The sequence below is a fragment of the Sphaerodactylus townsendi genome, linkage group LG11 (assembly GCF_021028975.2).
Source record: "Sphaerodactylus townsendi isolate TG3544 linkage group LG11, MPM_Stown_v2.3, whole genome shotgun sequence".
NCBI classification, from domain to species: domain Eukaryota; kingdom Metazoa; phylum Chordata; class Lepidosauria; order Squamata; family Sphaerodactylidae; genus Sphaerodactylus; species Sphaerodactylus townsendi.
In genome coordinates this window covers 30,756,493-30,774,460 of record NC_059435.1, presented here as the reverse complement: position 1 = coordinate 30,774,460, position 17,968 = coordinate 30,756,493, and the positions used below count along the sequence as shown (strand labels likewise).

Here is a 17,968-nt window from a genome sequence, read left to right as displayed (position 1 = left end):
GACTTGTCTCTCCACTTATACAGGCTTCCTTATGCAGAAACTCCTTTGTCAGTTAACTTGTGGTAGCTGGACTAGACCTGAACCATTATGATGTTAACCCCCCCCTCCCTTTATGAAGCAGAAATCTGTCTTCTTATCAGAGGGATGGGGAAACATAGTTGTCTGAGGCAAGCAAAATAATGGACACTGCTTTCTTCACAAGAGGGAAATCGCCAAGGAGCAGATCAGATCAATAACAGGTGAACGGAGTAACAGGAAATTACCTGAAACATTTTACAGCATCCTACCTAGAATCTACCCAGTTTGGAGACAGGTTATAAAACCTTTTTTCCCAATTATTATTTGCTCTTTATGAGAATAGGTCTAGGATGTTGGTGCAGAACTCAGAAGTATTGGTGTTAAACTAGCAAGCTTCATCCATCTTGAGTATTTGTAAAGAATTCTGCGCTGGGTTATTTTTCTGCCCATGCCTTGTTTGCTGGTGCCAGCTTCCTTAGAGGACTCCTTTAGTTGTTTTGGTTGCTGATACGTTTACAAACTTCTTCACAATACATCTGGCTCTTAGTTTAACATTGTGCAAACTTGGCCTGCTTCAAGTGCTGCTTTCCTTCTCGCTTTATTTGTAGCAGGTTTCTTTGGGTTGCATTGATTTAAAAAGTGGCAGATCTTCCCGCGCTTGTTTGTAGAACTGAACATGCACGCACACCTTGAACATTTTCAGCGATTAGAATATTGTGACAAGTTGACCAGGAGGATCAATACCAATATTTTCTCTGTTTATATTTTTAGAGAGTGTGTGTATATTATAGATATGTACTGGTGCTGCACAAATTTTTAAAGTATGACATGCCCTGTAATACTTCTTACCAAACAGTGTTTCTATTTTGGAAGAATTTTTGTGCACACAGTATTGTTGCTGTTCAGAACTAGACACTCTGAAATGCACACTTGTTGTAATTCAAATGCCTTGCATGTGTCACTGCTGCTTCATCTGTGCTCATTCAGGCCACGTTGGCTTGAAGCCTTTCTGGCTCAGTGTTGATCTATTTTTATTTAATGATTGGGTTTGTCACTTCAGGGATTCACACATTGTAAACTAAGACATGGATTACAGTGTCCTTGCCTGATGTGTTTCTTGCACGGTGAATGGCAATACTGCAAGGTAATATTGTCTTGTGCCGCACCATTGCACATTATCTTAGGATCTCTTCCCCTTTCATCTTTGGTGTACATGATTCTTATGAATCTCTTTCGTAAATAATATGACTGAATCACATCTTGGATATAAATCATTAGGTTACTGTCATCTGAACTGAGAACTGCAATGAAATTCTGAAAACACTTTCACAGGAGAAAGTTGCACTGATTAAATGCAAGTACGATTCTGATTAGGTCTGTTTAGATTGGCACAGTTAAGTTTCAGTAAGAGATATTAGGTCCTACAGCCGTGGTGGTGAACCTTTGGCGCTCCAGATGTTATGGACTACAATCCCCATCAGTCCCTGCCAGCATGGCCAATTGGAACCTTATTAACAGAACATAGGCTAGGCACCAAGCCATGAGCAATTCAGTTTATCTTCTTCCATAAGGGTCATATCTATGTGAAATTCCCCCCCTCCCCCGCTGCTTATATGCCTCAGACTCAAATCAATGGATTGATTGGAGGGGGGATTGGGGGTCGTTTGACACCCTCTCTCAAGCAGCACATGGTACTTCTCTTAACCTGGCACATCTCCCTTCTCTCCCTCCACCTCAGTGCCCTTACTCCGAGTGTCTCTGTAACTCCCCAGTAGTGAATCAATTCAGCCAGGCAGCCTTCGCTGCCACCTGAGTCCCGCCATCCTTCTACCAGCAAGCAAGCAAGGCAGTTCTGATGGGTGGAGCTGACTGGCTAGCTAGCCAAAGTCTGGGGTGCTCACTTAGTGTCTCTGTGGCTCCCTGCTGCAGCTTTGAACAAATTGAACGAGGCAGTTCTCACTGCCACCTGAGTCCCCCCTTCCACCTTCATTGCAAAAAAGCAAGCAAGCTTGTAGCCAGCAGCAATAGAGCATAATGAGGGCAGCAGAAGCAGTTTGAATAATGATTGGGTGGGCAGGTGAGCAGCATCAGAAATGGGCAGGAGCAAGGTGGTCATTTGTAAAAATGTAACAAAAGCTGTGTTACACTTCCAAAATTTTAGTGCTTCTTGTCAGTCCATTATCTCAGGATAACATAAATCCAGTGTTGTTTGAATTGGGTTATTGACTGTAAAAGTTACTGGTAGTCCAATTCAGGTTTGAGGGGAGTTTTTTTTTAGTCTATCAAAATATGTTGGAGATGCTAGCATTTATTATCCAGGAAAACGGGACTGGATGAACTGCAGTCATGTATTGTCCTCCACTAATACTAAATTAATTTTTAATTTCATTCTGAAAACAATAAGAAAATATATTGTACTTAAAGCAGATTTTAAAAAAATCTATACATGGAACATACAATTAGCTATAAGTGAGCTAGGCAGATATTTTAACACCTCCTTCATATAATTTGCTGCAGATTTGCTTCATATGATTATACAGTTTTAACTGAATAATATGAGTATGATCATATTAGAACACTTTTAAATATTGCAATTATAAAATTTGTGAAGAGGATATGCATATTGTCAAGCTGCTAGTCAATATTAGTAAAATCTGAAGGTAGTATTACTAGAGGGTTGTTTTTTTTTGCAAAAACGAAAAACAGAGCAAGTGGAAAGCATCCATCAATTTTTTTGGGATAGTGATAATGATCAAACTTGAACGCATTAAAAGTGGAACCCTCTGCGGAGTTATTTTTCTCTAAGCTTATTGAAATAAATGGGCTTAAATGAGAGGAACTCTGTGTAGGATTGCACTATGAAAATGATAATTTCACAGACCTCGTGTCAACCAGCTTGATACAAAGAGAAACTGGCAACACTTGCAAATATGTGTTTTTGTGAGTTCTGTATGCTAGGTATTAGTAACTGTTTATACATATATCTGAGCTCAGTATAAGTAATTTAACAGCATAGATGTAATATTCTAGGCTCCTTGGTGTAAGCTCCCGCTGTTAAAATCTTCCACAAATGTGAAGGTCACAGGGAGTCAGATCTTCTATATACTTTTGGCAGCTAAGTAAGCAGAAGGCCCTGCTTGTTGTTTTTGGGAGACACAGTTCACATGAGAGCCAGCGTGGTGTGGTTATGAGCAGGTGGATTCTAATCTGGAGAACCGGGTTTGATTCCCCTCTCCTCCACCTGAGTGGCAGAGGCTTATCTGGTGAATCAGATGTGTTTCCACACTCCTACATTCCTGCTGGGTGACCTTGGACGTTAGTCACAGTTCTTCAGAACACACTCATCCCCACCTACCTCACAAGATGTCTGTTGTGGGGAGAGGAAGAGAAAGGAGCTTGTAGACCACCTTGAGTCTCCTTACAGGAGATAGAGGTGGGATATAAATCCAAACTCCTCCTCCTTCTCCTGTATAGTTATTTAATCTAGGACAGTGTTCCTTAGTGTACCTTTACCTGCCTATTGTAGTCAGTATTTTTATCAGCACAGGGTGAAGAACTCGCAGCTTGCAAAAGTACATTGGAAAATTTTGAGGAACTAAATTCCTGGCTCTTTCTTTAATTTTACCTTCACCTCACACAGCAGTTGTATTTTGCTAAGTTTCCGGATCTAATAAGCACTGCTTTAAATTGATCTCATGAAGGTAATGTAATGGAAGGATGCAATTTTGCATGATTCTGCTCCTCACTGTTGCCCCAAGGCCCTTCTAGGAAGCTGCCAAATTACATTTAAGAAATCTGTCCTCATGACCTCCTCTTCCCTCTGAAATCTTACAAATGTAATTCTAAGTAGAATATTTTAATGGATCTATACAAGCATTCATTTGTTCAGTAGCGCACATTTATATTGTTGATCATGCTTTTAAATTATTGATGCTTCAAGCTCTGCAACTTCTATTGATCCAAATGGGAATGTGTCTACCTTAAAAAGGGCAAAGTGTAGTCAGTAACGACAAATGTCTTGCTTTCAGTGCTTGTATCACTAGAGAAATTACATTAGATTCATTGGTTAATAAGCTGAAAAAAATTGAAGAACAAGATATATCGAGATGATTTGCTGTTACCTGCTTCTGCATATCAGTCCTGGACTTTCTTCATGATCTCCCATCCAAATACTAATCAGGGCTGACCAAGCTTAGCTTCCAAGCCCAGGCAAGACTGGCTAGCCTGGGCAATCCAGGTCACCTTTTTCTAATGAAGCTTGCAAAACCATTCTGATTTTTTAGCATTTGTATAAAGTTTAGGAAATTATTATAAGGTAGTTTTTGAAAGAGTTTGAAGGAAGGCATTTTATAGGTTATGGCATGCAAAGCCAAAGCTGTGCTTGGGCGGAGAGTGAATATAACTCTTTCAAATGCCTTTCAGTCTTCTTATTTTGTGCCTGAATGTGTTTTCCTTTCGTGTTTAGTAAGCTTGATGGTTCCTTTTTTAAATACCTGCATTTTGTGTGACCAGTTTCTGCTGACTCCAAATGCACTTCGATATTCAGATGCAGTTAAATGGTTCTGCCTTTTCCTGTACTGCTGTATGTGATGGCAGGTTGCTGAAGCTGCTGAGTATGGAATGCAGCATATATGTTTAAAGTAAAGTATAGTGGAACCTCGGTTTTCATTGCCTTCGGTTTTCATCGGTTTCAGTTTTCATCGACTTTTTCAGTGAAAAATTTGTCTCGGTTTTCATTGATTTGCAGTAAGGTGCAGGGGTTTGTGGAGAAAAATCACCTGGACAAAGCTGTTGCAGACCATGTCTGCAACTTGTTTAATGACAATGTCTTGCCCCATTTCAGACAAATCTTAAAGAGGAGTCAGAAACAGACCTCTTTGGACAGCTTTCTGGTGCAACATTGGTCCACTGGCTCTGAAGCTGTTCCTAGTGCTATTGTTTGTTACTGTTTTCAGCATGAAACACTATGTTTATTCTCCCAAAAATGTGGTTTTGGTATGTTTTTTGGAGTGCCTAGAACGGATTAATTTGATTTACATTGATTCCTATGGAAAAGTTTGCCTCGGTTTTAATCGGTTTCAGTTTTCATCAATTCTTTTCGGACAGATTACCAATGAAAACCGAGGTTCCACTGTCGTCACATTTTGTGTCTTTGCTGCCATGTTGCCTGGAAGCCCTCTGGAGGTGGAATGGTAGTGATGTCACACCCAGCCACCACAGCCTCTGGATTGATCTGTTAATAGTCTACACAGAACACTGCAAACATGTGCAGTACTAGAGAGACAACTGCAAGTTGCTCTACCCTATTTTTGGTTTGGAACCATGTATCTTTATTAACTGAGAATTATGAAGAAATAAAAATCGAAGTAAACAGAAAAGTTATTTGGGCAGAAACAATTTCATACTGACAATAGGACTAGCAGCATATTTGCATATTAAGATAAATTTTAGAACATTGAATACCTCAATAGTGTATTATCGTGCACGTTATAACATGTTAATCTGTTTGTTTGCCATAATTGGAAAATTATGAAGAAGCTAATACAGATTTTTGGGGTGTACTAGGGAAGCCAGTATTGTCTTTTTATTGTCTTTTTATAGACAGTGTACTATAATCATTCTGGCTGTTTAAGGAAAAAATCACAATAGCTATTCTACTGAAGCAAAATGTGCTTCCAATGATGATACTATGTACAAGTCACATTTAATTTTAAGAAAGCTTTGTATTCTGCTGTTTGAAAGCCGCTTGGTTAGCATTTTTCCCAGACTTAAGGCCAATGAAGTAGTTCTTGAGCAACTTTTTTTTTTTTTTGCAAATCACTGTTGTAGATTAGTTATTTTTGTGCTTACTTTTGGGTGCAGAGTGTAAAACTGATTAACAGAAGAAAAAAAAGATATATTAAGTAAATGTGTTGATTTGAAAAATCATCATCAGGGTCCTTAGTCATTCTTTGCGGTTTTCTTTCTGCTACATGTAGGTGCTGAGTAGCACAATTTTTTTTTTAATTAAATGATTTTTATATTCAAATTACAAAGGAAGCAGTTTCATTAACTGAGCAGGTGTTGACTGAGAGGCCATATTAACCTTGGTGGGGGCCCAGTCCCCCTTCCCCCTGCCTTTTCTTGAGGGAAACCAAAAACTGGATGGCAGTATCGTTGTGATTGCCAGGCAACCCTCAGAATGAACACTGAGATGTCAGAAGAAATTCATTTCTTAAAGCTACGTGGGATGCTTCTATTATTTTGGGGAGTATTAACCTGCATTTTTTTAAAAAATCAAAATTTTCTACAAACCTGTTTTTTCTGGGGCTTTGAAAAAAATCTGGTTTGTTTATTCAGGGCCCTAATCTGTGGATTTAAGGATTTAAATCTCTGGCCATATTGAATAATAAATATAAAAAGGGGGACCTGTGAAAAGCTCATGTCCCTTTCCCAAACATCACTGGCACTCAGCACACAGTGTCTGCTTTCTTCCCTCCTGGAAATGGCTGATATTCTGTGTGGTCACTGTTTACCTCTTCTTACAATTCTCTCTCCACCAGTTTCCAGCCTGATTGTGAAAGTTCTCCGTCAGTCACATTCTTTCATCCCTACTGGCGTCTCCCTACCCTTTCCAGTGTCTAGTGCTTGGCACTCCCCCCACCAAAAACAGTAGTTGAGATCTCATGATAGAATACTACAGGATCTCACTTTTCTTTTAATTATCTTAATTATACTTACTAGTCCTAGTCCACATTTTAAAAACTGTTTTGGATTTTTCTGCAAATCTAGAGGTTCTTTCAAGTTTATAGAAAGATCTCTTTTCTCTCTACATATCTCCTGATGCATGGGCTTCAGTATTCACAGATGTGGTAATGTTGAAAATTAGATACATGGCACTATTTAGGTTTGAGTTTCTGGCGGATTCCTCATGGACCAAAAACAGCTGTGTGAAAGCGGTGTAAAAGGGTTTACACCGTTTTCACACCCCTGTTTTTGGCCCATGCGGAATCTGCCTCTGAATGGATCACAAGATTCATGATTTTGGAAAGTCTAATTTCTTTGCTTTTGGTACAGTATGAGTTGGGCATTGTCCCTGAAAAATAATTTCAGTGGCTGAAAGAAACTAGAAGTCATTTCATAGTAAACCATTCAGCCTAAATAGAATTTCAAGCATGAACAGACTGCAGAGAGTTAATGATACATTTTTACTTTAAAGAAACAATAGAATCAAATGTTGACATTAGTTTCTCTAAGTTGTCCTTATTGCAATTCTGTTTTTTATTTTTTCTGTGTGGCAGTTCATATGTTAACTGTCTGATAATCATCCATTGCTTTTCACCTGTTTTCTTATTCCTCACATACCAAGTCAATAGGAGCTTCATTTTCATTCAACTGTCATTTTGCATCAGCAAGAAAGCAACAATAGGACTGCTTCGCATTTGACATGTGTGGCTACTAGACCAACAGAACGAGGTCTTTTCATCCATGCGCACTTTTTTCTTGAATGTATACAATACTTCATACAATTAAGTAAATAGGTTTTTCTTCACCGTTTTCTCTTCCTGTTTTTACAGTGTTTTTACAGTGACCTTAATGAAGTTCATTTGACTTAACCATGCTAGGTATTATGCACATTTCCCCCTAATTGTCATCAATTCTGTCCTTGCCTGTTGCAACGAGATCAGTGCTTTCTCTTCATGCTTTATTGCTGACTTGGAGATAATCTTCGTAAGAGTGTGAATACAGAGTGTGAATTGAATGTCAAAACACTATTTTCACAAATGAGCCGTTTTCTCTACAGCAAACTTCATGTCATGTTCAGTAGAGAAAATGTTTAAGCATTCAAAATCTCTTGAAGGAATTATGGAATTGGGTACTTAACACTGTAGAAAATCAGAAGTGATTATTCCTTTCAACGGAATAATAAAACATGCAGATAAAGCCAACTTGCTACCCTATGTATATGCTTAATGAATAAGATATTTTACACATGTCCTAATTTGTGCCCCCCCCCCACCTTCAGACATAATGATCCCCCAAAGAGGGTTTTCTTTGGTGATACTTTGACTGTGAACCCCTCCTTCAAGTCTTTTTTTGGTAATATGTGTTTTATATGTTTGGCATATATATGGTAAAAATCTTATTTTATGGATTAATTTGCAGTTGTTTTGATGATTTGTTGGTAGTTGTAATCTGTGATTTAAATTTTTCTTGTTTCAGCATTTTGCTGTTTTCCTTGTCTAAATTTATGGTTCTGCTGCTTCACCTTATGGAAACAATGGCTTCATGCTACAGTCTTTAAATTGTGATTTTATGGTTGACTTTATGCCACTGTTTATTTACAAGTTGTATATTTACTAGTTTTATATAATTTTTGTATGCTGCCTCAAGAGCTTTTTAAAGCTGAGAATGTGAGATAAAAATATTCTGTTAATTAAGGAATTGTATAATATGATACTGAACACCAAAAGGATTCACACTGACTGCTTGAGGGTTTGAAAAATAAAAATAGTAACTATTAAAGCTAGATGTGGAAAATATTTGGTTTCCAAATAGAACCAATAGCAATTATATAAATCTGCAGTAGAGTATGCCTGCTAATTTCTTATGTCCACAAATCTAAATATTTTGCTTCTGCCCCCGTAGCTTTAGCTATCTGTTTGCTTTAAAGATTTACTAGAGAAGCAAAAATGTCAAAAAAATAGATACTCATGGGAAAAAAATATGAAGTGCCTGCTGGAAGGAATGGATGCAGCAGAGATGATAGAATAAGCAATAATCAGTTCAGAAGTAGACCTTGTTGCCAATCACAAATCCAAGTGTATGAATGAGAGAATACAGTTTAGGATTGAGAGTTGCGCATGAGAAATAATGATGAAGACACCATGGAAAATGCGTAAAATGATGTGAATGTGGTGAAATAGTGATGTGAATGTGGTGATGTGAATGTGGTGAAATAGTGCAGCAATAGGAAGAGCTGCATCACACTGATAGAGTTATTCATTTCTAGGTGAAAATGAGTTGGGAAGAAGAAAAAATATACAAATATAACATTATAAATAAACAATATAATTGTTATATATCATTGGAAGGATTTCATTTTAAGGGCAGGATGTTAGACCACTGACTGACCCTACAGCAGCTCATTGAAAGTATCTTTCAAAGGGCCCAACATTACTCTAGACTGTTTTTGTGGATTCAAAGGTGGCATTTGATTCATTTCCAGATCTAGGTTATGGGGAAAATGGGAAGATACCAATATTGAAAGAAGACATGTGTTTCTCATGCAATCCATCTGTGACCAAGCAGCTTTAATGGCTCAATCCAGATTTGGGAGGGAGGGAGCAGTGCAGTGGCTGGATACAGAGTAGCAAAATTTGGGCCATGCTTCTTCCAAAGGGGCTTTGGGTGGTATGGAAAGGAGGGTAATTTGAAAAACCCCATAAACTTGCAGACTGGCATATCTCAGCATTGTTATAGTCTAATGACACAATTATCCCTAATTAAGTACCTAAACAGTCAAGAAATAGTTAAAGGGGCCACTAAATATAAAACTGCTAAGTATCAAAAACTTGTATGTAGTTATTACAAATTAAAATCATCTACATTTATAAAGGGCCCATAATAGCCTGTTTTGTGCACACAATATCACAATTATAATACACTGAAGAGTCCTATAGGACACTTTTTTGACCCTTAAAAACAGATGTGTTACACAAAGCATGAGAAGAACTAGTTTTAATGAATGTGTTTTTCTTTTAAGACCTTGTTGTTTTAGGACATTAAAGCCAAATTAAAAACATGGAAATGATGTCAAAAATACCTTTAGTCACGGCTGTAAACTGTAAGCTTCAAAGTGTGCTATTGTACATATTATAAACAAAGTATTCATCTTGCCCTGCTTGTTGGGCCTTGGAAATTGTTACTGCCTTAATCTCAGCAGGTTTTGGAGGTTTTCAGCAACGAACATGAATGGAATTACTTAACATTTCTGATCCTATCAGGAAATCTCAGGAGGCCATCGGGGCCTTAGTTCCAAGCATGCATTTCCAAAAAGACTTGTCAATTTACAAGTGGTAGGCACACAGTATAGTCCCCTAAGTATAATCATTTGCTCTCTTCAATCAGTACTAATGTTATATTTGTATTTCAGGACACATTTTCAGCCTAAAAATCAAAACCTCAAATTAGATAAGACCCTGAGAGTTTCATGATCAATTTTCAAAAAGCGAACGGTAGCTATGTGGGGGATGCCTAGGTTGGACTGGGTTCATGATATAGACAGAGAAAGGTTTTAATCTTTTAACGCCGACAGTTTTGCCAGTTGAAACTTATCCTGTAGGTTGGTGTAGCCTTGGAAAGGGAAAAAAAGATGGGCGAGGAGAGGGTTGTGTCTTCCCTTCACACCTAGAGCTAGTAAATAAGGGAAGGGGGCAGTTTCAACCAGCAATATCTTGTGAAAGATCTTCAGTTTATTGTTATAGTCATCAACCAGCCTAAAAGAACAAATTTTGGAAAGATCTAATTACAGATCTGGTTACCCTAGTTGTATATCTGGTCTGGTTGGAACAAACAAATGACTTCTCAAGCTTGTGACCCTAGCATGTCCAAGCACTCCAATCCATTGTTTTAATTCTTCCCTAGTTTTTCTGTCGTTTACTCTTTTAAAAATTATTTTGTGCGTTTGTCTCACTTTGTTATAGTATGTTGCTGGAGGAGCAAAAATGTGATTTGATAGACCTATGATAAGTTACCTGACTTTTAAAAAATTAAATGCTGCCTTTTAATGGCTACAAATTTATGTGACCTGATCACTTCCTTCCAAGCTGCAGGAGAAAAATATGAGGTCCCATTTTTTTTTCCTCCACAGGAGGAAAAGCAGCTGAGGAAGAGGTGATTGGACTGGATGGCCCTTGTGGTCTCTTTCTGCTCTATGATTCTATGAGAAATAGCTGAAGCACTCCCCTTTCTCAGTGCTACAGTCATAATTGCATTACTAGTGTTTGTGGTTCAAAACATATCACACTAGTAAACAAGCCTGACTCAGAAGTCAAGGAGCAAGATGTTATCATCTCTGGCCCGCTCAGAAAAGGCTTATTGCTAGCCCTACTTAATTCTTCAGAGTTTTCAGTTCTGTATGGAGTTGGTTGGTACTGCATAGGCTGAATCCCTATTTTGCCTTAGAATTTTTCAGAAAAACCCAAGCTTTTGAATTTCTGCCATGACAGCTTCTAAGTAATTTGGCTTTAGAATGCATAGCATCTGTTGAAAAATGATATGATTTAAAACTACTTATACTGTCTTCTCTTTTTCTGAGCTATATTAGATTTATTCAGTTCAATGCTCTTGGGCACTAAAACCAATCTAATCTTTTTTATGGTTTCACATATTGACATTTTAAGGAGTTCGATAGTAAACCCTGGCCAAGATTGAAGTCCTGCATCAAGTCTCACAGATTCCTAAAAAGTATAAATCAAGGAATTCTTAGAGTAACTATGCTTTAAAATATTGTTTTCTTCAGTTGTTTTCCATTTCCCCTTTTAGATTTAGAGTAGCAACATACTGATTTTAGAAATGAAGCTTGGTTTGTGCTCTGTGCCTCCTGAGAAACTCCTTTAAACTGTTGAACAGACTGATGACATGAGATTGAAGGTTGAGGGGTATTCCTCTATAACTGTTTTTTTACTACTAATCATATTTATTCTGAAGATAGTTTGTAGAATCAATAGTTTTTCTTTCTGCCCTTGTTTAGGATTTTTCATGGTTTAAAAACAAACCCCAAATTATATAACGTAGCTCAAACTGTAAGTTAACTAGTTAGATTCATTTAAGTAATGGTTTTAATACCTATTTACATGTAAAGTAAACTTGTTTTATATTTGAGTTTTCCCCTGCATGTTTAAAAGAAGATACAGTTGCATACAAAATGTAAGGCGAGGAATTATAAAAATCTTGAGTAATTCCGACATTAGAAAATAAAAAACAATTTGCCCTGACCTCTTTTTCATGCATGTTCCAGCTACTGTTTATGTATAGTCCTTTACAGCACTTTTTCTTAAAGTTCTTACATCCCCCCCCCCCCAGGGACCCACCCTTCTGATCTTATTTTGTCTTCCAAGTGGGGATGATCAACTTTTTTTCAGTATTTGGGGGGGGGGGGGGTTGGGTTTAAAAGATGTGGAAATTATTGTAAAGGCAAAAAAAACCCTGATATGCTGTATCAGTATTTTTTGATAATTTTCAGTTCTGTTAAAGCTGAACCCAAGGAAACAACCTTGGGTTCAGCTTTAACAAAAACCTGTGAATTGCTCAGGATAGTAATGGGGCGCTCTGGTGGTTGCATGAAGTTTCAAGGATGAATATTGTCCATGCATTCCCACATTCTATTTCTTTTCTTTGAAATGCAGCTGTGTTTTTGCGGGGGGGGGGGGCACCACTTTTTTTAACGGAGTGTGAGTTCCTGTTCTTCCTGCACTATTTCCCTGATTGTAATTTCCCTGTCCTAACTACAGCTTTCCCTGTGGGGGAAGGATAAAGATAATTGTATTTTAGTGTTTACTGGTACTATAAGAAAATGGCAGGCCCTAATTGTGGTATTAGAAGGTAAAGTAATTCAGAAATGGTTGAGAGTGTCAATTACAGAATATTTGCATAATGTGGTTTTTTCCCCTGGGCAATTTGTCTGTTTAGTTCAAGTGTTTTTAAGTTTATTAGAGAACTTGTGAATGGATTAAATCAGGAAAGCAGATCCTACTACCTAGATGCCGGGCTTTAGTTTAAGCCTATGGCTCTAAAAAGTGGAGTGGAGAACTGCCACAGTCCAACTGCAGCTTACCAATGATGAAGTGATTTTTAACATTGAAATTGTTTCTTGCACATTATCTCAGTAATCCTTACAAGAGTTGGGTTGGCTAGTATTATCATTATAATATTATTATTAATTAAACTTGGTATACTGCCCACCCCCGAAGGGCTCTGGGCAGTGTACAGATAAAAGCCCAAATAATCAATACAAGATAAAACCAATTCACAGTTTTAACACAAATTCAAATTAAATACATTAAAAATTCCAAGATCTGCATCAAAAAGCCCAGTTTGAGGTGGTACCTGAGAACTCCTAATCCCCCCTCTGGAGGAGGGGACCGGCATAAACAGCCAATTAGATGGTACATGGGGGGTTAGCGGAGGAGGCAACAGTACAGCCAATTGGTTTGCACACTAAAGTTCAGCTGAAGAGAAAGCTGTCTTGTGAAGTTCCAATTCTACCCCAACCTCAATTTCCAGTGCAACACTTTTCGTACTTACTCCTAAGCAAGTCCCATATTGTCAACAGTAATACTGTAAGGCTGGTACTGTAAGGCTGGTCCATTCATGACTCAGGTGTTACTTGAATTTAGGTCTTCTCTAAGCATCTTCTAAATAAGGTAGTCAGTGTATCATAGTGATAGTCAGTTAAGAGGTACTTCATAATGCATTGTATCAATTGCAATGTTGAGCTGAATTGCATGAGCATTTTTCTGAGTCTGCGTTTCATGTCAAATTTATTTGAGAGCTTTACTCTTCATCAAGTACTACATTAGCTAATTTGACTTTTGGCAACCTGTGTCCTAATTCCTATTAAACACCATCCATAAATTAATATAAGGTTTGGGCCAAAACATTTAAGGATGACAGGATGAAGATGTATTATCTGGTGCATTACTTTACAGCATTCTAGACTGCTCTGTTGCAAAATTTACTGTTAAGAATCTACAGCAGTATACTTACTACTCTCTTGTATGTCATTGAACATAGCTATGCATTGATGTAAACTTGAGAAAAAAACATTGTCTAAAGGTTTAAGTATCTCTGAGTGGCTGTGTAATGCACTCCTGTGAATTAGCCTTCTTTTTCCTTTCAAGTAGCTGATACCTTTTTCTGATTTGTAACCAGATTACAAATATTTGTAGCAGGCTATAGAGGTTATATTTATTTGACAAAGTTTATACCTCCATTTTATACCAGGGGCTACCAAGGTGGATAACAAATTTAAGCATACATAATAAAGTTGCATCTTAAAAATTATTCAAATGAACAGAAACATACACATTAAAACAAAAGCAGAGCTAAAATACATATTAAAACATTAGGCAAGAAAGTGAGGAAGTGCCAAGTAAAACAAAAGAATCTTCGCCCACTGCCTGATATGGCAACAGAAAGAGATAGATGAGTCTCCTTGAGTTTTGGTGGCACAACCAAGAAGGGCCTTTCTTAGGTTGCCAGGCTGATGATCTCAGAAGTCAGGAATTCCTGAATCAGGGCCTCTGAAGATGAGCATAGTGGTCAGGTTGGTTCATAAAGAAGTAGGCGGTCTTTCAGGTATGTTGGTTTTTAAAAAGTCAGCACTAGCACCTTGAATGGGGCCTGATAACAGATTGGGAGCCAATGTTAATTGGCCAAGATTTGAATTTGATATGGTTCTACTCCAGTCAGAATTCAGGCTGCAGCATTTTACACTAATCAGAGTTTCCCATTCTACCAAACATCTTCTTAGCCTCACACACACAACATACACACAACAGTATAGAATACCTACTAGAAATAGTCATAATGATTTTTAGAAGGCTTAGCTCCACCTGTCTAGATGCCTGAAATAGTAAATACCATGATAAAATTTATCTCCTAGATCGTGTAAACAGCCCTGTCTGAAGGATTGTGAAGGCCCTTTTTCTTTTTAAACTGCTTGTACCAAACACAATTGGTAACTAGAATTGCAACAGGAATTAGTCCTATCTGACTTTGAAATCAAAACAGTAGGAGCTGAGAGTCTGCTTCATATGCCAAAAACATTTTCTGTGGTTTGGTTATTCTTTTATAAAAACTGTGGCAACCTTCGTTTTAATAGCATGTATCAGTGTTGTGTCATATTCTAAGCCTTTGCCAGAACCGGAGCACTATTCTTAATTGCAAGAACTGAAGATACACTGCTTTTCAAGAGCATTTCTACATGATGTTTACACAGTATATATCTTGATATGAAGAAAACAGGATGGAATTAGCACAACTCTCTCATGTCAACAGTAAAATATCCTCCTATTTTGCCATCTGCCAAGTAAATAAGAAGTGAAATATCAATATCTCTCTTACCCTTGCAGTTATATCAGACTCTTTGTAGACTTCTGCCAAATGCTTTGAGAGCTAGTGGAACTGGCCTGTTCCTCAAAAAAAAAAACCCACCCCCCCCCCCCCCCCAGTAGTCATGAACAAAGCAGCAGCTGTGTTTTTCTATCAGTGTGTATCTCAACCTTGTCTCTTTTAAAAAATGCTTCTTGGAATTTAGAACAGCGATTTGATTTTTTACAGTATATGATTGCAGGAATGCAATGTTCAATTGATCTTGGCAACCAATGAACTAGGTTATATGCAAAACAAGTTCATTTTGACAAGAAAAAAAGTATCTGCCAAAATCTTGGGAAGGAGTGTAGTATCTGATGAAGGGAGCTGTGATTCTGGAAAGCTTATTTCCTGGAAATGTTGTTGGTCTCTAATGTGCTTTTGGATTCCTACCTGGTTCTTCTGCTGCAGCCCAACACCGCTACCCACTTGAAACTGTCTGTAGGGGAAAAATACTAAAAACTGCATTTTAAGAAACTGATGGTTGAAGAAGCAACAACATAATCACAATCTCAAAATTAAGATCATTGTTTACAGAACCTCCTTTGTGTGTGAGTGTGTGTGCTGTCAAGTTACAGCTGATTTATGGCAACCCCATAGACTTTTCAAAGCAAGAGAGGTTCAGAGATGGTTTGCCATTGTCTGTCTCCACTTGGGCTGAGAGAGTTCTGAGAGAACTGTGACTGGCCCAAGGTCACCCAGCAGACTTCATGTGGAGGAGTGGGGAAACAAACCTGGTTCACCAGATTAGAGTCTACCCCTTTTAACCACTACGCCACTCTGGCTCTCATAGAAACTCCTATGTGATGTTAACTAGGCATTTATTGGGGAATATAAAATTCCATCCTCTTGGTTTATATTTGTAGCAAAGTCCACATATTTCTCTGTTCTGACCGAAAACATCACAGTATTCTTGGGATTAGACAGAATGGTGCCTAAATGCTGATGATTGTCTAAATAACAGCTGCACTGCAGTCATGTTGACTTGTTATCCAACTGGAGGTTGCCAAAGAAGCAGAGAATTTAAAAAAAAGTCTTTTTTAGACTTATGCATTCAAATATGCCAAAACTGGGGAAGGCTGAAAAATTGTTTTTCAGCTGAAAATTAGAGGCAGCATGTTAATGGAGCTGAAAAAACAAAGCTGTGGGCAAGCCTGTTTTGGGGGGATTTTTCCTAGCTTTTTAAGGTTCTTTATCTTTGTGGGCCTCGAGGGGAGGGGTTGAGGTAGAGCCACCAAACTTGCAGCATAGTTGCAAGTGACTCTCCTTATAGGAACCCTCAAGTTTGGTGAAGATTTGGTCAAGGTGTCTAATTTTATGGTCCTCCCAAGAGGGTGCTCTATTCATCCTCCATTGGAAACAACAGAGGAAAGTTTGGGGGCTCATAAAATTCGACAAATAAAGGAGAAGTTGCAGGGAAAAAGTAACAATGGAATGAAACCTTGTGCAGGTTTGAGGGATAGAAATTATCTACAATTGGCAGGAAGAAAGTGGATAGGTCTGGAAAATTTAGGGAACCTGAAAATTGTGGATCAGTGAATCAGAGGCAGAGGTTTTACAAGATTGGGCAGTGGCAGGATAGTTTTGCTGTGAGTGGCTTACTGCAAATTATCATTTGACAACCTACAGGCAAAGCCAGAAAGAAGTATTAAGAGATTTTACATGCTAATTTGCTCTAACTATCTGAGGCCGTATCTGCACAGCCCGTTTACGACGGCCTGGGGGCGCCAAAAAAGGCGCCCCCAGGCCGCCGCTGCTGCAACGCAGCAGCGCTTACCTGGACGCTCTCCCTTCCCCCAGGGCTGCCGTTCTAAACAACAACCCTTTAAAGGGTTGTTGTTAGAGGATCGCCTTCTTGTGGCCATTTAACCGCTACCGGAAGACGCCTCACCATTTCATTGTCTCCTGGCGTTGATGGGCGTCGGGCAGAGTCCGACACTGTTCTCCGACCTCCAGGGGTCGGAGGGCAGCGTGGGCGGGGCTGCGACGCCCCGCAGGCGACGAGGGAGACACAGTAAGTGGGGCGGGGGAGGGCGCAGAGCCCCCACGCCGACGGAACTCCTGCCGGCGTGGGGGCGCGAGGGGGCCGTGCAGAAATGGCCTAAGCTTCTAGTATAACACAGTGACAATGCAGTACATAATTTACAAATATATGCATTATGTCTTCTCCAGTTGTCTTTGCAAGCTTTTAATCCCCACATGGTAGATAGTATAGTCTACTAACACAGAGGGTTCCTCAGCTATGGGTTTTTCCCTTTTTATTGGTACTTTCTACATGACCAACTAGAATAGTACAGAAGGAGGGTTCATTACTTGTGAAGACTAATAATACTGTTTATTTGCTGTTATAAATTGTGGTTAAAAGGTAAAAAATGATAACTACTGCAGACAAATGTGTGTATGATTCAGAACTCCTAACTGAATATTTTAATCCTTTTTTAGCATTTAATCCTGGCGATAAAATTTCTTATGGCATTTGCAATTCCTGATAAGCCACAAGATATTCGGATAAAATTGGGAAGGCTGGAATTTGAATCACTGGAGGCACTCAAACAGCAGGTAAGGATTACTAATACTTCATTTTAATTCTGGGCCACACACATATGCTCAGTATCACTTAAAATCTTCTAGGCCAGTGGTTCCCAAAGTGGTTCTGCCCCCTGGGGGTTGATTGGATTACCTAGGAGCACTTAGGGGAGGGGTGCTTTAGGTTGGCCTCTTGAACTAGGTTGTTCACTTATTTACAAGCTGAAGCCTAAATGCTGATAAATGGCATTCTAAATGTATACCTCTGCATAGTGGTGAAATCTGGTAG

The 17,968-nt window shown here is 38.6% G+C and overlaps 1 protein-coding gene across 4 annotated transcripts in view; it reads left to right on the top strand.

The window, feature by feature from the left end:
• ANO10 (anoctamin 10) overlaps nucleotides 1–17,968 on the top strand; it is a 72,781-nt gene that overhangs the window by 27,570 nt on the left and 27,243 nt on the right. For all 4 annotated transcript variants that reach the window (XM_048511574.1, XM_048511575.1, XM_048511576.1 and 1 more), the window contains exon 12: nucleotides 17,596–17,712. In XM_048511574.1, the coding sequence (XP_048367531.1) occupies nucleotides 17,596–17,712 (117 nt within the window). The remainder of the gene's footprint in view (nucleotides 1–17,595; nucleotides 17,713–17,968) is intronic.